Genomic DNA, 20,671 nt, shown 5'->3' with positions numbered 1-20,671 from the left:
TTAGAGTGAAAGTTCCTCATTTGGGCCTCTGGAGATTCTGCGCGAATCGGCAGCGACATGACAGCCGAGAAGAGCGGGCCGGTTATAAACGGTAAACCGGAGGACGGCAGGGACACGGATGGGTCCAGTTCCAGCCTGGACAACAGGGAGTACTACGAGAGAGGCCAGTGGAACAACAAGATCGAGTTTGTCCTCTCTGTGGCCGGAGAAATTATCGGGCTGGGCAACGTCTGGAGGTTTCCCTACCTCTGCTACAAGAATGGAGGAGGTAAGGACGTTGACCTCAATGTAGAAAGATCAGAACTAGGGATTTGACTATAATCAACATGAGGACAGTTAACGACCAGTAAAACCATTTGAGGTTATTCTAACTATCAGATCGGAAAACACCTTATCTGATTGTTCTGAACTCCTGCGTAACATACCTGAGGTTGGCGTGCATATGTAGCTAAACTTGCCTTGGGTAACGTCATGTTCTTCTTGAAAAGCGCCTGTACTGGTTGCCGCCAAGTCATGCACTCTATTTGGAGTCAATGTGGTGGCATGGCTTAAGTGGTAGACTGGTCATCCCGCAACCCGAAGGTTCTGGTTTCAATCGTGAGCCCCTAAGACCATTTCAAACTGTCCTTGAGCAAGATACTGAACCCCCAGTTGCTTCGACTGCTGTGTCATCAGAGGGTGAATAAGGATTGTGTAAAAGCACTTTGAGTACCTTGAAGGTAGAAAACCACAATACAAGGGAAAGCCCTTTTACAATTGTCATGATTAATCAAGACAATCAATTCCACACAATTGAGGCTCAATTAATAAGGCCAACCCTAATATATCATGCATAACTGACGAAATTAAGACAGGTCGTAGCAATTTTGAAGGACTATGCTCAGTTCTGTGAATATTGTCATTCATCCAAGTCATTTCATTCTCAGGGCATTGAATCGATCACAAGTGGACTATTCTGGTTGTCTTAGAAGACGTTTTGCTTCTCTAGTGAGTCCTAACTAAGCCTTGTTGCATGAACTGATGAAGCCTGCTTGGATAAGAGGCAAAACGTCTTCAAAGACAATCAGAACAGTCCAGTTGTGATCGAGTCAATGGCCTGAGAACTATGCTCAGTTGTTGTGATACAAGATGGCAATGCACAGCTGTATAAAGAGTGAAAATAGTGGTATAATTTTATGACTCTTTATTGGGTCTTTGGGCATATAATGGCGTGTCACTTTTTTTTTTTTGTTATTGGTTTTTTTTTTCGTACTTTTGACTTTTCCATCTTGGAAACATACCTTAGCTCAACTTTATTGAGTCTTTAAGAATTCAATGGTTTGTCACTGGGGCAGTTTTGTACCCTTGACCCATTACTTTTACAACTTCGGAAAATAGCTGCATCATTTTGATCCTGGAATTATATATATATATATATATATATATATATATATATAATACTTAATAATTAATAATAATAATAATTGTAATACAAAAACCGCCATAATACGAACTTCTGACACTCCTAAAGTGGCATCACTATACTGCATATGTGAGCCCTTAATGTTGCATTTTTTCCCCTCAGCCAAACTCAGAAACCTATAAGGGTGTTTTTTTGTTTGTTTGTTTGTTTTCTCTCTCTTGCGTTTATCAAGGTGCCTTCTTTGTTCCATACGTCATTTTCTTCGTATGCTGCGGTATCCCTGTGTTTTTCCTGGAGACCGCCCTCGGTCAGTTCACTAGTGAAGGAGGCATCACATGCTGGAGGAAAGTCTGCCCCCTGTTTGAGGGTAAGAAATCATTCATGTTATTTCAAAGGTTTTTATGGGCACTCGTGTAATTTCATAACACCTTTTTGCAATTGCAGGCATTGGCTATGCAACCCAGGTGATTGAAGCTCATCTAAACGTCTACTATGTAGTCATCCTCGCCTGGGCCATCTTCTACCTCTTTAACTGCTTCACCACTGAGCTGCCGTGGGCTGGCTGTGGCCACTACTGGAACACTGGTGGGAGACAGGCGCGTCTTTGCTCATGCTTATGTATATTCCTCATCAACAAGCCAATCAAGTCAATGTGTCTCCACAGAGAACTGTGTCGACTACTATGGAGAAAATGCCACCAACATTACTAACCCCAACGCAACCTCTCCTGTTATTGAATTCTGGGAGTGAGTACAGTACATTTTTTCCCCCCATCTCCTGTCGCTTTAAATATTCTATAGACATTCTCGCTCATCTCTCTGGGTATCAAATATGAATGAGACATGTTCCGTCCGATCACATCACAGCCATTTCTTTGTTAGCCAACATCTCCTGAGCCCAAGCCAGATATAGCTTCATGTGTAATATTGATTGAAAGTCTTAGACAGCCTCAGACAGCTTCACTAACCTCCTCAACTTCACCACCAATATAATTAGTCAGCTCTTTTCATATTTGTCAGCAGGGTCCACTAGGCCAGCTGTCTCTCAGCTGGAGTCCCAAGCGTGGCAGCAGATCAGCCTTTGTCAGCAGGCACTGCTGATCACACTTCCAATCTCTTTGCCAGTCCCTGTGGTTATGCCATGACGGTCTAGTTTTTACTCCATATAACGCATCAGAGTATATGCTGACAGAAAAATCCATTTTGGTCGCTTATATATAATTTCAATCTTAATTATTGATGATGAATTTTGCACTAATGTCAGGTACGAGAAGCACTCGCCAACGGAACAAACAACCACCATGTTGTCAAGCCTTGTTTAATCTTTGCCAAGAGAAGACAAAAAAGAATGCATTAAATCACAATTTAGTGTATGTTAAACGCCGGATGGAAAAAGTGTTGGGATAAAAGTATTATTTGTATAGCAACCTCCCACATGCAACCTGGTTTTGATTAGCTGGCCTGGATTTAGACCTTTCAAAATCTTTGGTATAGCTAGCTAGCATCATGTGTGCAAGTCTACCTGAAGATAAATGCTGCACAATAAACATGTCGAAACCCACTTCTTACATCACGCAAGAGCAATCCAGATCGTAGTGCTCCAAGGTTGCCCTTGTGGCTGACCAGGAGGGACAGGGTAGCTGTGTCGGACTTGGCCCGTGGCCTGCCACCGAGAACATGTCACCATGGTCAATGGCTACTTCAGGATCTGCGGGGGTGAACTCGGTGGCAAAGATTTGGCATTTAGCTCTGCTGCCTCGCATCCTCCATCAATGCCGTTGCCTGGAGATGCTTTGACAAACAGGAAGCACAGTGTTGGTTCATCGCCGCGAACGAGCTGCGGTGGCAGACTTGTAGACTGGGTCACCTTGGCCTTGACACCCATTGTAGCTGTGGATGAACAACGTCTTCCTAAAGTGTAGGCTTGCAAAGTGCCATGTACTGTAAATCCGCTGGTTTACTTTTAATATGGAAGTCATAAACAATGTTTGTGCAAGCTTAGAGTCTAAACATTTGATCTTGCGCTGACATTTTTGTATTTGCTGGCTGTTGTATGGATTGAATTAACCCTTCAGTCACCATTCATTTGTTTTCATATCATTATGGCTGTGTTGAATGAATATCGGTCAAATTTACAACGGCTAATAATTTGGTTGTTCCTTTCTTTGTTTTCTAAATTGTCATCTGAGCCCAGATTTCAACCTCTCGATTGTGAGGCAGGCTACCCATACCCGTTAGTCCATGCTGCCAGTACAGATTTTAATAGTCAAAGGTGTGTCATTGCCGGCAACAGTCTTCACACACAAACCCAACCAAGTTTTCTTTCTTATGATGGTGTAACCCTACGTTAAATGTGATTGTCTTTACTCAACATGGCTTGGTTTGGGTCAGAGCTCCAGTCAGTCTGCTAACACAGAAAAATGGTTATCAGGAGAATACCTCATCTGTTGCACTATAGGTTTTATTTTATTTATTTTTAATAATGCAATACTTCTCAATCCCAATTTTAGTTTCTGACAGAAAGCAGACAACTGGTAACTCTTGAGAGTCCACACCTCAATTCGCCCAATGAACTTGTAAAGCTTAATCCATTGCAAACTTGCACATAAAATGCCTTTGGCACTTTTTCAATAATCACTCTTTGGTTAATGATAAAATCACACCTTCTTTCAGCAAAAAATGTGATACGAGTCTCGGCAGAATGTCATTGCACATAATTGTGATCGATGATCAAGTTTGCTACTAAACTTGACACAAGACTATCTGTCCATTTTCGATATAACTTATCCAGTTCAGGTTCTTGGTGAAGCTGGAGCCTATCCTAGCGGACTACACACAGCTGTACCAATGACGTGCACTAAAACTGTAGTTCCATAAGTTTTTTTTCCAGTGTATTAGCAGAGATTGCTCACATGAATCTTGCACGAGAGGTGAGAAATGCAGTTTAACTAACAATAGTATCACAGTATTTTGCCAAGAATAGCATTAACTTTGTGATACTGAATGGCGATTGTGTGATAATCAATATATTGATATCATTATGATTCCCTTTGCTCATCCTCATCAGAATGACTTAGCCATCATGAAAATGTAGCAGAATAATGAAACTCTGAAACTTTTGTACACAAACCAGTACAACAATAAGTCTCTTAAAATGTGTTTCCATTATTTTATACCCTTTTTTTAATGGGATGTACAGGATTTTGACATGTCCCACACACTGCTCTGTTAGCTACAGTGTGTCTAATCGTTTTTCCACAATTCTATTATTCACACAAAGTGACTTGATAAAAGGAGTCTACTTCACCTCATGCAAACACTGTATGTTTGTATGTTTGCATAAGTGCTTCCACTTGAGTCTGGTGAACCATATATCAGTTATATCAGTCTTTGTCTGGGCTCATACAGACGGAGAGTCCTGAAAATATCTGATGGCATTGAGCACATGGGGGGCATGCGCTGGGAGCTGGCCATGTGCCTGGCGCTGGCCTGGTTTATCTGCTACTTCTGCATCTGGAAGGGACCCAAGTCGACCGGCAAGGTGAGACAGCACTGATTTCTTCTTATTAGGAACTGTTTACTGATTACTTTGCACCACTGCTGAATCACCATTACGTTTCTAATGTGGCCCTCAAGACCCTGTAGCTGCCTTGAGTAAGGTAGTAGGCACATCCAGCAGTCTCTCTGAGGTCCAGTGATCCAGAATAATATTGGGAGATGGCGGTAGAATGTGGAAAAGGATTGCAAGAATGGCAGAACTGAGAGGGAAAAAGAGATGTGTGAGGGGCAAAAAAATGAATGGGTTCACATTCTACATGATAGAGGGAAAACAAAACAACTAGGCGGCAATGCTGATTTCCCCTAAAGTATCTTTTGTCTGTCTGTGAAGTAAAGAGAGGAGAATGCTCCTTCATGGCCGGGCTTTAGCAGCCGGTCCAAGATTGATTCGTGTATTCACTGGAGGAAAAGGGGAGCGTTCATGAGGAGCATGCAGAGTATATCCTCAGCCTTTCCCCCTCTTTCCCTCCCTCGCTTTCTTCTCCACAGACCCAACGGGCCCATTCAGCTGGGACACCGCTAAGCTGTTTGCTTTGTGACCGTGTTTGCAAGCCATTCTCACATTTAAGCCCTCCCGTTAAGATTTACAGCAAGGCAGGGGCAAGTTTGACCCGTAAATTTGCGCGAGCTTAAATGTTTGCCCGTAGTGAGATGGAGGCAGCGTGCGGTGCTTCAAAAGGTTCACGCAGGCAATGAATATTGCCCTTTTTGTTGCCCCAAAAGTGGAGAAAAAAAGGGCACGAGAGAGGTTTAGGATGTGTAATCGTTGCATTTGTCAATCTCAAAGAAGCTAGCAGGAGACAGGTTTTCCCACACTTTTCCTGTCGGACATGTTGGGATTAATACATTTTAAGAGTGCACAGCTTTAATAAGTCTTCAGCCTCATAAAACATTTCTTACTTCTTTACAAATGTGTGCATAACGCGCTCAAACCCTGAATTTAGTGTCTCGCTACATTTAGAGTCACTACAGCATAAGGACCAATTCCATGTGCGTACAGTGTATGTTAAGCTTTGTGTGTGTGTGTGTGTGTGTGTGTGTGTGTACTTCTACGTTGTGAATGAAGTTGTGTATTTGTCGGCTTGTTGTGTGTCTCTTTGAAACACATTTTCCCACACTGCCAGCATCACTCCTCTGAGCTCCTCCTGTTTAAGAGAGCGAGCCAGGGGAGCCCTCGCTTTCTTTTCATTCTCCTGGCCCGGCCGGCTCTGTTCTGTTCCGTTCTGCCCTCAATTGGTGACCGTTGACGGAGTTCCAGAAAGCCTGGCGATATATGCTGCCCAAACCGGCCTGTTTTTCAAGTGGTTTCTTAAAATGTTGAGCTCAATTTTGCAAAAATTAAAAAAAGCCACCACTCTCATATTACTCTCCAACATCTATCCTTTGGGAAGTCTACTGCTGTGATTAACATGATATACTTGTATGTTTTATGTAATGTACAATCATCAGTCAAGTCAGTGAATAATGTGATCCAAAAGACTGTTGCTTCACTACAAACTGCAACCCTCATGATCAACACATATTTAAATTAATAGCTGTAACTATAAAATGTTGATACAGATCTTGCATTGGCTCTGATTCAATCGCACAGTTAGATACTGACTTTTGATTAATCTTGTCTTGAAGTAATTGAGGCCAAATGGAATGCATTACTTGCCTGCAATCAGCACGTCTCAACTATTGTGTAGCCTTTAGAATATTCAAAATTCTGCAATTTCAAACAATGACATGTTAAATGTGTCTTGAGGTGGGTCACAGCCAACTGGTTAGCATCAGAGGATTCATTTTTAGTTGTGTTTGTTCTGTAACCTGACCTGAAATTCAATATTCCACATGTGTTTGTACCAACAGGTTGTGTATGTGACGGCCACATTTCCTTACTTCATGTTGCTGATTTTGCTGATCAGAGGAGTAACGCTGCCCGGAGCGTACGACGGCATCAAGTTTTACCTCTACCCAGACATCTCCCGTCTCTCCGATCCTCAGGTAGGCTTGGAGACATGGAATAGGGAGCTCGGGTCGTTGACCAATGGCGGCGCAGAACAAGTCAGAGTAGATGTTGCTGTCATGGCAACGCGAATGGAGGCAAATTATTACATTTGGTTTGTGTGGGGGAAAGCTGGATAGATAGCATAGTTACAATCGATAGATCCCATAGATATTTCGATAGCATAGGTACAAATAGAAACCACTGATACCACTGATACCAGATAACATAGATAGGTACCACTGATACCATAGATGCCTTTAATACAACGGACAGATACCATTGTTTGACTGATCAAGACAAAAGTCCCAAAATTATTCAACACAACCTCGAGCCAATAGCAATTAGTACCTACATTTCATCTTTCGGGCATGCTTGGGGAATGCAAATTAGGTGTGCAACGGTGTATGATAGTAATATAAGGTGTAATTCCAACTGAAACCATGCAGTGCTTGGTAAATCAAGCAAGAGTGTATTTTGGGGATTTCCTGAAAGGAAGTCCTTTTGGAGACGTAAAGTCTCTGCCCGACAGCGACGATAAGCTTAATAATCTTGTGAGAAATTTCAGAACATGTTGACAGCACAACGTACAATCTTTGCCGAGTAATTTGCTTATTTACGTTCTGCCTCCTTTATGACTTTGATTTAGAACACAAGCGAAGACATCCTTTTCTGTTGTCGTTTTTGGCAGTCTGTCCATATTGATAAATTTGCTTGATGCAAGTAAGCGTCCATTTTAGACTTCTTTTCAACTGCAGTGTGGATATATTGTCTCGTAAAACATAAGAATTGAGGAAGAAAGTGCGTGTGTGTATCTGTGTGTGTATTTGAGGGGGTCAAAGGTCCAAACAGAGGCAGTTAAGGAGGGTGATATACAAGCCCCGCTGTTCGACAAAGGAAGACATTACTTCTGACACTGATGTTAAATTGGCTTCCTTGGAGGACAATCAGGGCTCTGTTCACTTCCAGGCTGTGCGTGAAGTGTGTGGTTGTGTGTTTGCGCCGCATCACTCCTCCTCTCCTGACTTCTCATACTTTCTCCCATCACGACCTCAAATATGTTTCCTCACCCCCTCTGCAGAATCTCTCGTACTTGCTGCTGTAAAAACCTTTCTTCAACATGAATCTCTCATTGTTGTGAACTTCGCGCAGCCAAAAGTGCAACGATAACTGTTTACTTGTGTTCACCTGTGTTTGCATGAACCTAATATGAGATTTCCTTACTAAAATGATTGCTACTGCATAGTTGTTAGATAAGTGGGTGTTGAAAACACTATGATACATCACAATATCGGTATGACTAAAGTCGGGAAAGCTTCTTCTTCTTGCACTATTAAGCACACATAACAGTAAAGGTATGAACATAAGTTCAAAAAAAACTTTTTTTCACTCCAGCAAAAAGCCAATGGGCTTCATTATTTGGCAATGTTCTGTACCTTCCCTCTTGATCAAAGCAAAATGATAAGATCGGGTAGAGTTGGGGCAATCAAATGTTCAAACGCAGTGCAATAGGATCATTGTTGACACAACATGGAGGCGAATAACAAGACTCTACCATTTCTATTACAGCAAAATATTACACCAGTAATGGTCATATAGAGGATTTTTCTCAGTGTTGTGAGAATGGAGTCAAGGTTTGCAGTCTTGGAGATGTAATATTTGAACATAAGACAATAATTAGAGTAGCCTACATTACAAGACTTTTTGCAACCCGTTTGGTTGTTCATCTATAGGTAGTGCCCTCTGTCATGCAGTCAAAATCTAACCACATCCAACAGTAACAACTATGAATGGCAGACTTCACTACTTTCCAATAAAAATCAAAAATTGACCCACTTTGAACTTTTGAGAATGAATGGTCACTTCATCAAAAATCTAATTTCTTGTAAATATTGTTTCTAGCTGTATTGAATGAGATTGACTTGTGTCTGCCAAATGTCAGCGTCGCAGGTGTCTTGTATCAAACCCTGCAATCGAACACAGAAAAAGAACTTCAGCGGCGCATTATGACCTTATCGGTCTATGCATACTGCAGTATATTTTCACATCTGTACGTGAACAAAATGCAGCAAGACTACTTACTATAGGCAGCGGCATTGTATGGTTGCTGACTAGTCATACAAGGGATCAAAAATAATATACATACAGAATATGCAATTGGGAATGAAACGCGCAATAGTAACTAGCAATGGTCATAGTAGGCCCAGCGTCTTTCAGTTTTTACATGGTGGACATGTTTTCAAGACTCAACAACAAGCAAACACAAAGCGACCAAATTAGGCACAACATCAACAAGAGATTCCCTCGGAGGCCGGCCCGTTAAGGTTTCCCTGCGCCATGCGGCCATCAGCCCGGGACGAACTAAAGGGAACATTAATGAACATTAGGAAAGAAAGGGCTGTTCTTCCACAGGAACAGTCCTGTTTGTGGGGTCACGGAAGTTACCGTGGTTACTCCCAGGAGGGAGTGAAGATTGTGCGTTTGTGAATTGTTTCGTGGCGGTGAAATGAGATTAGTGGCTGAATGGTGATGTGAGGGAGTTTTCAAAGAGCCGTGCTGCACTCGGTTTGAATTTGCTAGCACCCCATGCTAGGTCTGCGGGTTCAGAGGTGCTGTGCTGCAACTTCAAACTAGTTTCATAATGCTCCTTATTTAACGATTTTGCTCCTAACTAATCTCACATGTTTCCATAATGTTTCTGAATACGTACGTAATTGAGGTCCACTGACAAAAAGTGATTTTACTCACTAAGGTTGCAATGAAACCAAGTTTGGACATTTTGTTGGGTATGTTTGGCGCCAACAACACTGGTCATGACCCCAAAAGTACCATACCTTACGTGAAGCATGGTGGTGGCAGTAACATGCAAAGTTTTGAAATAATTTATGATTAAATAATAATATAAAATAATCTTCTGATTCTCTTTTTTTTATTTCACAAAAAGCTGGCATTTGAACAATGGTGTGTAGAATTTTTATATCCACTGTATGTAGCAAATAAACGATACATGTATTAATACATTTTCACTAAATAAGCAGTTGAGAATTAAATCACCACCAGAAATACACTTAGCAGTGGAACAATAGCTGTAACGATTTCCTTTCAAGTCTGGTTAAATGCCCTCTGATATTTGGGGGGAATTTATTAGAATATTATTAATTGTAAATATATGTTATTTGAATGTGATTGCTTTATTTAACACATTTATAAGAGGGTGTGTGCACTTGGGCAACCATATTATCTCAGTTGTTTATATTTACCTCCGCTCTAAAAGCAAAATTCAATTGAGTTGTACAGGTTATAGGTCAACTAAAGGTGAAAGAAGTTTTGAAATGATTTATCATGGTCTCATATTTGTATATCACAAAACCCTGACATTTGTTAATAGTCACCTCCTTTGTTAATAGTTGTATTATCGACTGTGTTGATTGTGCTAACAGAAATAAATACTGTACATCAGTTAAATTTATACTACCGGTACTGTGTTTTCTTAATTGAACGAATAATTTTGTCAATGGGTGGCCTTTTTCTGGGACTTGAGCACCTGCCGCCCAAAAGGTCTATGCATGTGCCTGCTTGTAAATAATGTACAGTATTCTGCATTACTTTCAGGTATGGGTGGATGCAGGAACGCAGATTTTCTTCTCCTACGCCATCTGCCTGGGCTGCCTTACTGCTCTTGGTAGTTATAACGCTTACAACAACAACTGCTACAGGTAAGAATGAGCTCGCATTGGATTCGTCCATGATCAGTTTTGTCCCGATTTCAATTTGTCATGACACCTGGCAGTGTAATCTTGTAAACTTGCTCCTCAGGGACTGCATCATGCTGTGCTGCCTGAACAGCGGCACGAGCTTTGTTGCAGGTTTTGCTATTTTCTCCGTGTTGGGATTCATGGCCTACGAACAGAATGTTCCCATCGAGGCCGTGGCAGAATCTGGTGAGTGCGGAGCAGGAGTCGCAGCGACCTGTTTGTGATGTGGGCGTATTATAATTACGTACTAAAGGCTGGAGTCTATGAATATTTTGTTCCCTCATCTATCATAATGTGATGGCCGAGTTATGTAACTATCACACTTGTGCAGTCTCACAGACCACAATTTCATGATTTATTCAAGTTGGTTGAAAGATTTAAGTGAGAATGACAGCGTGAGAGATTTAAAATGCTTCTCTCAATGCACAGCGAGGAGACAACTTAATGCTTTTCCGAGAGTTGGTCACCCCAAGATAGTATGACTGCCTGCTGTAACCACTTAGTGTTGTTTCAAAAACAGCGTATGCAGAAACATCATCAGTCACCCGCATTCACGTTTTGCGTCATTTATCTCAGCTGTGGTGCAACAAATTCAGCAGCGTAATGCATCACAGTTTCTCCAGCTGAGTGATGAACGTGTCTGTTTTGCACTGAAAACTGAAGTCAGCTCAACAATTATTAGATTGTGTAAATGGAAGCATCTTTGTGCACGCACATGTACTGTAGACGCTTCCGATGGAGAAAACAGAACTGTGATGGAACAAGAGAAGAACACTGTTGTGCTTTAAGACTGAAGAAAAAAGGGGGCCAGATAACATTTGTAACAGTGACTTCTGTTTTCAGGTCCTGGTCTTGCCTTCATTGCATACCCAAAAGCTGTGACCATGATGCCTCTTTCTCCACTTTGGGCCTGTCTCTTTTTTATGATGCTCATCTTTCTTGGACTTGACAGTCAGGTGAGCGCGACCAAACACAACACACACAACTCCACGAGGTGAGTACATTACTCCCTCTCATGTGATATTGCTTAAATGTTGTTTATTTGGTGTTATTTAATCATTAAACAACACCAAATAAACAACAATGTTTGGTTAATAAACAGTCAGCGAAGAAAATAATTTCTCAATAAACTATAATGCAAAGTCCATTTTTATCTGATTATTCGATGTAATAAATGACAGGATAACCGATTCTAAAAATATTGGATAATGACAGCCCTACTGGACACATTTAGTAGTAGTTCAGAAAGTTATTAATGAGCACTTATTTAATAGTGTAGTCATAAGGACAGAACACCATAATAGTGTGGACCCCTTAAATGGGCCATCTTAACACAGCATTTGTGACCAATGTATTCGGAGTTGTTAATCCCAACGAAATCGAAATTCAACGCTAACAACTTGCATAGCCCCATGATGTTAACGCTACTGATACAAGTACAAGTTTACTTTGAACAGCGTGAAAGTCCATTTCATGAAAAGAAGCGCTGCAGGTAGACTCCTCCAGGGAAGCGGTTCTCCTCAGGACCTGTCCCGGTCAATGGATACAGACTCCTCACAGCAACAGCCTCACTTCACTCAGCGCCACCTCGCCCTATCTCTGGGCAGGACAGTAGGGAGGGAAGGGTGAGGCGAAGCCGCAGTAAAACTAAGCACAATCCAGATGCCGGAGGGAGAGGCAGGGCAAGACACTAGTTGCATACTAAGTGTGGTTCAACCAAATGCGAGAGTGAAAAATAGAGAGTGAAATAAGTCGGAAGTCGACTGTAATTTCCACGGGAACCGAAGTAAAGAAATTGCTCTGGCATAATAATTTTACATAATTCCCTGTAGTCTGGTACTATTTCAAATGACAATGCTAACATGTTAACCCTTGGTATGCTAACATAGAGCATTTTGACAAAATTACACATGATGTTGGTGTATCGATACTATAAAATTTGAGATATATTTTTTAAAAATGTCCTTTTTAAACAACCTAGAAAAGTGTAAAACCATACATTACTTGCTTAAAATGTAATATTTAAAACACACACACAAAAAAACGACAGCATCACGCCATTGCCTCAAATATGGTTTGCTCCAAACCATAGGTGTTTCCAGCCCAGTTTTGGGGGTGCTGAAGCACCCCTAAAATGAATCCTAGCACACCGAAACCTCTGATCCTAGAATCGCCCCCTGTGTCTACCAATGTATAACTACTGAATACTCTGTAATAATGCAGTAATGACGGCTGAATTGTAGTAATGACATGTGCGGATGGTACCACTCGTGTGACCCACACCTTGCTGTTGCGTTATTTCCCAGTTTGTGTGCGTGGAAAGCCTGGTGACGGCTGTGGTGGATATGTACCCAGAGACGTTCAGGAGAGGCTACCGCAGGGAACTGCTGATTCTCGGCATGTCTATAGCTTCCTTTCTCATAGGACTCATCATGTGTACAGAGGTGAGCATTGGCTTTTTTACACTTGAAATGTTTTAGGTGTACACTGTGGTGCCTTGAGATACAAGTTTGATTTGTTTGGTGACCACGCTCGCAACTCAAAACACTTGTATATAAAATAATCTTTCCCCGTTGAAGTAGATAGATAATCACCCACAAGGCGGCAATGTAATAGAGTTATGCAGACAAAAGAAGTTTCACTCAACTATTGTAAGTGAATCAGTAATCTGCAGGAATATTAGCGCGTTTTTTTTTTTTTTTTGCAGAGGATAACGACAATATGCTTGTGAGTATTGCGACTGTATATTGTCCTTCTGCATGTGTTTCTGTACCATTCGTGTTGAAATATCCGTTCCTTAAAGAATTATAACACAGTGCGAAATCCTCTTGGTTTTATGTTTAGTTTGACAGTAAAGTGTAACTGGGAGTGGCATTAAACATCTTGAAGAGTTTTGTGAAGATTCTTTCACTGTGTCAAACTGCTGTTTTTTGTGAAGTATATAGCACTCGTATCTCAAAGCAAAATGAATGACGGCTCGTATCTCGAAAAACTCGTAGGTCGGGTGACTTGTATCTCAAGACACCGTTGTATTTAAAGGCAATTCAACGTATTCAATTTCTTTTCATCCATTTCTACTGCTCAATAGAATGTGATTGTTTTCACTTCCATGATACATCTTCATCATTGTCATCATCATTGTCATCGTCATCATCACCAGATGAAGACCAGCAGGTACAAAACATCTCATGTTGGATCTTATGTAAATAAAGCCTGGATGTATAGTCTATTTAAATGTGTTCTATTAGCTTTTTAATAGAATATGCAGAAAATGTCTAATGTGTATAACTGGAGCAGCCGCCACCTCTCCCAGGCTTTTAAGGCGGTCTTTCTGTACTGTACTTTGTGACAACAGCCATTCCTTATATCACTCACTAAAAGCTTCTCATGCTTGTATAAGCGCTGTACTCCATCCACCTCCTCTTGAACAATTCTGTAGTCTCCAGTGTCCATATGTGTCATTAAATGTGAGACCATAACCGAATACACCATGACGTTACATCCTTGCGACAAAGGTTTTATTCCTCCTATACATCTAGTACGACTTGTTAGTTAGTCGTGAAGCTTTCTCATCCCTAGTGACACCAGTATGTTAAACGATCCAATATTTACAGCCACTTTTAACTGCCACAAAAGAGCCGTCATGGATTAAATAGCATAGGAAAATGGAGAGTGGGTTGTTTAAAAGATCCCTCGGGAGGCTATTGCGTATCGAGCTGACACGTTGGACACAGTGCTGAGATTTTCTGTTTACGAGCAAGCAGGTCAGACCTCTGATGTAACCCTGCTCTCAGATTCATGGGAGATTTTATTCATGAGTATCCTTTTAGCGGAAAAGAACAGAGGAGTTGTCCTCCGCTGGTACTCCGCTGGTACTGTAAATAAGGCCTTCTAGTGTGTAGAGGAGAAAAACATCAACCAACGTAGCTCTGTGGATGTTGAGAGAGAAAGTATTGGGACTAATCATTTTTAAACACAAAATCTGTATGATGTCGTATCTGTGTAATGTGCACATTTACAGTCTCATCTGATCAGATGATGTCTCGCCTTGATGAAGCAGCATAAGGCTCACTGCCAACAGTTATTTTTGTCGGGTCTCTTCCAAAGAAATGTCATGATCACGAGACGGCTTAGGTGACAGCAGCCGCCGTGTTAGTCGGAAAAGCTTCATTACTACATTCTGCGCGGTTGCGCTATGCAACCTCTGCTCTTCAAGAATAAAATGAAAAATACGACTCTAGCAATATAGAAACGATTCCCACAACAATCTCCATTTCTCAAGCGATTCAAAGTGATCAAAAGTGCAGCCCCTATGATATGGGGGGAGCTATTATTTTTCTCTGCCTTATCAGTTCTGATGTATTAGATTTTTCCTGCAAGATGAAAGGAGAGATTATACACTGAATTGCACCAACCATCCAATCAGAATGCGACAACGAGCCCCAAGGGGACATACGATATTTGCCAAGTATCCGGGGATTACTGTAGCCGCAGTTCTGCTTAAAGTTCCCGGAACTTGTGGTTTTTGTAGTGCCTGAACTAAAAGCTTTTAATCAGATATGTTCAGCGCTGCAAACTCCATCCTATAAATTAATTAAATAAAAATGTATTTGCATGCCACCACGTGATACCCGCCTTGTCTCCCGACAGGGAGGGATGTACGTCTTCCAGCTGTTTGACTCGTATGCAGCCAGTGGCATGTGCTTGCTGTTTGTGGCCATCTTTGAGTCCATATGTATCGGATGGGTGTATGGTAAGACCTGACTCAATACTTCTTACTTTAATCTCGATAACAGTAACCAGTCCTGTCAACTCACTATTCACACGTGGAGACAAAACTGAGAGAAAATCAAGCAGGTGGCAACTCCGTCATCTGCTGGAGAGAAGGATAACGCAGAGAAGCGTCTGAGCGTTTGCTCAGCAGGCCTTGAAGTGTCACCACAAATCAGTCATGTCATTCATTTGAAGCTGAAGGAGCAAATAAGAGTGGCCAATATTTACGTTTTTTTTTTCAGGCAGCGACAGATTCTACCGAAACATCGAGGACATGATTGGCTACAAGCCCGTCTTCTTCATCAAATGGTGCTGGATGATCTTGACCCCGGGCATCTGTGCTGTGAGTCCACTGCACACATGCGCACGCACGCGCACACACACAAAGACACACTACACACTGTTATTGAGATGAGCAAGCCCATGCAGATGCTCACACTCACTCACATTTCAGGTGTAAAGCCTTTGCTTCATCTGTTGGTCCGAATTCTTAGACGATTCTTGCTGTATGTCAAAGCATGAGCCCCGTTTGCGGTAGCTGAAGGTAAAGGACAGACAAAGTTGCAAACGGCGCGCCAATGAACTAGCTTGCGGAGCCGCGTAAGAACGTTGTCATGTGGCACAAGAAGGCTGCAGACTTACTGTTTTTCAATGGCCTAGAGGTATTTTTCATCCAAATATTGACTGTCATTATGTCATTATGATTAGGTTCCAACTTATAGTAAGTACAAAATGGAGTTACATCCCCGCCATAGGAACGGAACTCAGTCGCTAACTGAGTACACCACGTATTGGGGTGTATTCCATTCGGTTCTGTGCCTTGCTCAAGGGTGCCAGCTACTCAGGAAGCAACCAGCCCAGCAGCCTGAGACACTGCGTTGGCATCTCTCCAAATTGAAAGATTACCAATCCAGGGTGCTTGAGGCAACTAGGCCAATGAATGATTACTATAGACTTTTGCTCAGTGCTAATTAATAATGGATTCACTTTAAAAAAAAAAAAAAGGTTCTACACTACAGAGTGTCTTTATTTTTGTGTGCTGCAGGGTATTTTCCTGTTCTTTTTGATCAAATACAAACCGCTCAAGTACAACAACGTGTACACCTACCCCGACTGGGGCTACGGCATTGGCTGGTTCATGGCCATGTCCTCCATGGTTTGTATCCCACTGGGCATCATCTGGATGATCTGGAAGACTCCCGGGACCTTCTCTGAGGTAAGAACACACAAATCAGCACACAAACCTTTAAGTTGCTACAGTATGTTCGTCAAGAGGCACTGCATACTGACTGTAAATTGCATTGGAATCAGTAGTGAAAAGATTTCATCTACCGTCAGTCATTGGGCGTCCAGGTTGAGATGCTTGTGGACATGCTCCTACCCAATGTGGTGCCCTAACCAAGATTTTATATGGTACCTCTCTGCATCTGTGATTTACATACGCTTACAAAAGAAACTGAAGAGCAGAGTTTTTACCATTCTCTCTCTCTCTTTTTTTTTTTAGATAAAAACACCCAATTTAAAATATAAAGTAGAATAAAGCAAAATAATTTAACCTGCAAAAAATGCATGTATTACATGCAATGTATTTATTCAGATATGCATATTCGATTAGACAACTTTTTTGCCATTACAGTGAAATGTTGATTAGAAGAAGTAAACTGCAGTTTAAAATGGCATACGGGAATCCTAAGTAATGAAGTATTGTAATAATAATAATAATAATGATGTGTACTTTAGCACTCATGTAAAGGTTAAAACAATTAACATGATTTGGACAATTTGAACAGTAACACAATGAACAACAAGAGTTAGAAAGCTGATATATGTACTGTAACAGGTAAAAAGGAATAGCATTTCGATTAACTATTAAAAGCAGGAAAAACGTTGCCAATACAAATACAACACGTAATAAATAATTTGTAGTAATATTATGGTTTGCATTTCAATCTATGTTAGCGTTTCCATTTTAAGAGTTAATAGCAATAACTACAGTATAATTATATTGAAGGTGAGGTTTTTTTCCCCACGTTTGTGGCGCCCCCTGGAGGCCTGTCTTTTCCCTATAGTGCCACATGGTTGAGCGGGCTCTGCTTCCAGAACCTCAAAATGTTCATTCTTAACCGTAGAAAATGTCAGTCTTAACAGGTCACAGGTGTAATCCATACGCCATCTCGCAATTGTGTATTTGTTACAAATGTGCGTTGGTGATGGAGATCGTATTTCGCTCTGCTCTGTTTATCTTGTTTATTGCCATGAGCCCTCTCAGCAAATAGGGTCGCTAATCTTCTCATAATGGCAATGCAATGTTTATCTGTTTAGGAGTGTTTACAGCAGTGATTTCCAACCTTTATGGAGTCAACGCACATATTTTACTGTTGGAAAATCTCACGGCATACCAACAAACAAAAATGTCACCAAAAAGTTGATACATTCATTACTGTATGTACTTCCTGCCATCTAATAGAAGAGCATTTATTTGTTCTGTCTGTCACTTTGCCTCACTGGCATGAATACATGATAAAGATACATTATTTATTGGAAGTAAAGATTTTTTTGGAGAAATTAAGTAAAATTTGATATTTCCAACGGCACACCTGAAGGCACACTGGTTGGGGATCACTGGTTTACAGCTATGCATACTTTAAATCGCAGACTGCGTGCTTAAGGGTTGAGAAGACTTAAAGAGAAGTAAAACATTGAGAACTACAATATTACACAGTAAATTGTGGATCGTGAGCACTGTTCATAAAGTTGTGATTGGTACTATTCCACTCCAGTCCTGTGAGTGGCAGTAATGCATATCATAGTGGTTCCAAACTGTGAAACACACAAAGAAGAACAGATGCTGGCCTTCTTGTGAGTTTCTACAATGATGAAAAGAAATCCCATTTTAGGCACAAAACAAACAAATAATAATTCAATACTTACCAGACCGTCACACTCGTTACACTTTTAATCTGGCGCAATCCCTGGATGTCGTTTGACGGGGGAATGCCGACCAGAACCAGAAGATCAACTCCATCTCCTCTCCTGATGTGTTTCCCTCTGCAGAGAATGAAGAAGTTGACGACGCCGAGCCCGGACCTGAAAATGCGAGGGAAGCTCGCCGCTCTCAGTCCGTACGCCGCCAACGACGCCATGCTTAAGGCTGACGGCAAAATGTCCACCGTCTCAGAGAAGGAGACACATTTCTAACTGACTTGCCTGCCTCAATTAACCCCAACCCTTATGGAAAAAAACAAAAAAACGACAGCAAACATCACCTGCTATTACAGAAACATGAAACAATTCAAAGGCTTATTTTGATTTTGTAAAAAAAAAAAAGCAAAGAAAAAATGAGGAAAATGGATCACCACATATTTAGTCCGCTTTTGTTTTGCACACACTTTGATAACACATTTGTTGGGTTCTTTTAACATCGTCACTAAAGCAGACGCCTTTCTAACCATTTAATAGTTAAAAGTTGATTTTGATGACGTATGTTTATATTGCCAATCGCTGGCCACATTAGTGTCTGTGCCTTGAGAACAATACAGTTGTGTTGTCAAAGGCTACCAGTGTACACGTCTTTGTAAAACTACAGTGCCTCATATTCGGTACGAGGTGCCCAAATGTCTCAAATGTAGCAGCTCTGGGTCCATGTGTTGCGCGATAGAGGATACTGTCTTAGTACTTAAAGACGATAGGAGGGCACTGAGAGAAGTAAAACATGACATATTTAAACATGCCCCGATAAAATGCTAAAATCCTGTTTTAAATTTCTAATTTCCCGTCAAAACATTTCAAATAAGGCACAACAACCAAAATGCACAAAAAATACACAAATGCATTATTGCGTTCACAATGTAGAATTTGTGCTTGTATTCAAAACACGCATGATTACATACATGAATTGATCTTAGATGAGCAAATTAAGGCATGGATCATTGATGATATAAGATGTAAAGTGAAACGTCACCCCACTAAGATGCTACATTTGATTCTAGAGCATCAGTTCATATAGTAATAAAATGATACAATAAAATAAAAATATGCCGAAAAGATTTATTTTCTGATAAATGGTTCAGTTTAAATATGCTAATAATGGTCTCCATGTATAAAGGTTTTGACTGGTTATTAAACTAACAGACTTTTACAGTTGACGGACTGCACTAAATTTGTCGTTGCTACGTAGCAACAATAGCAAGAGACAAAACAAAATCACTTTATTGGATTTATGTAACTGAAAGAAGTGATGAGGATATTGAATGTGGCGTTGGGCTATATTGGTTCCTCAGGGGCTCATGTGGGGGAGCTTCACACTGACACTGAAAGGTGAATCAAAATAGGTTTAAAGCCTCGGAAAATCTTCACATAGCTGTGAGCGACCGGCAGGCCGAGTCTTAAGAAAAAGAAGAAGAAAAAAAGAACAAAACACCTCTCTCTCGCTCTCTGCCGTCCTTTACGTCTGCATGTGTTTCATTTCACGGTAATTATGCCTAGCCTTTGACACAGAGTGGCTGATAGATAGACAGATTTCCACCCCTGCACTCTCATTCCCTTGAGACGAGGACACGTCACACATCACATTAACATTCCGAGACTCGTCCTCGGCCTCTTTCACAGTTACCCCTGCAAATATAGCCACATCACAGCAGTAACAGAAGATTAAGCCACCCTTTCCTTTTACACGGAACCCAGCAAAGGTGGGATATTGATCATCTTTCACACAGTGATTCGGTGCCCCGCAATCACCAAATTGGATGAGTGACGACGTTGGCATCCGAGCCCGTTGTGACATATGAGATAGTTGTCGGACAGCCACTCAATAAGACAACTTTGCTTTTTACACAAAACCCAGAGAAGGAGGAATATTGCCGCAGCTTTTATGCAGAAAAACAGAAACCCATAAGTAAATAATGACATGCAAAGTAGTTGTCGGATAGTCCAGCGATAAGACAACTTTGATAATTAGATGACATTGGGTGTGATATTAAAAAAATACTTGTTGGACAGATAAGACTACTTTGCGTTTTACACAGAACCCAGCAAACGCAGGAAATTGCAGCACCTTTCCAGCCCAACGTGGCCTCTGGCAAGCAAATAATTAGATGTCAGTGTCTGGTGTGACATTTCCAATAGTTTTCAGACAGCATCAATTGCTTTCAACAAAAACACAGCGGCACAGCATTTCGATACTTGTAGGACACCGACA

General features: G+C 41.2%; 1 protein-coding gene across 1 annotated transcript; it reads left to right on the top strand.

Annotated features, from left to right (window-relative positions):
- Positions 1-57: 57 nt before the first annotated feature.
- slc6a11b (solute carrier family 6 member 11b) lies at positions 58-18,672 on the top strand. Its single transcript, XM_061688528.1, has 14 exons — positions 58-268; positions 1,635-1,769; positions 1,847-1,987; positions 2,067-2,148; positions 4,810-4,942; positions 6,811-6,945; positions 10,559-10,662; positions 10,763-10,887; positions 11,545-11,657; positions 13,008-13,145; positions 15,352-15,454; positions 15,717-15,817; positions 16,520-16,690; positions 18,529-18,672. The coding sequence occupies exons 1-14, from the start codon at positions 58-60 to the stop codon at positions 18,670-18,672; spliced, it is 1,836 nt and encodes a 611-aa protein (XP_061544512.1).
- Positions 18,673-20,671: the final 1,999 nt, after the last annotated feature.

The sequence above is a fragment of the Phycodurus eques genome, chromosome 10 (genome assembly GCF_024500275.1).
Source record: "Phycodurus eques isolate BA_2022a chromosome 10, UOR_Pequ_1.1, whole genome shotgun sequence".
Lineage (NCBI taxonomy): Eukaryota > Metazoa > Chordata > Actinopteri > Syngnathiformes > Syngnathidae > Phycodurus > Phycodurus eques.
Note: the sequence above shows the minus strand (reverse complement) of the source record. Positions and strands in the feature narration are given on the sequence as shown.

Excerpts from the sequence above, each read along its gene's own strand:
- slc6a11b (XM_061688528.1), top strand. The coding sequence starts at position 58 with ATGACAGCCGAGAAGAGCGGGCCGGTTATAAACGGTAAACCGGAGGAC. Across the intron at positions 269-1,634 it reads CTGCTACAAGAATGGAGGAG|GTGCCTTCTTTGTTCCATAC; the intron begins GTAAGGACGTTG and ends GCGTTTATCAAG. Across the intron at positions 16,691-18,528 it reads CTCCCGGGACCTTCTCTGAG|AGAATGAAGAAGTTGACGAC; the intron begins GTAAGAACACAC and ends TTCCCTCTGCAG.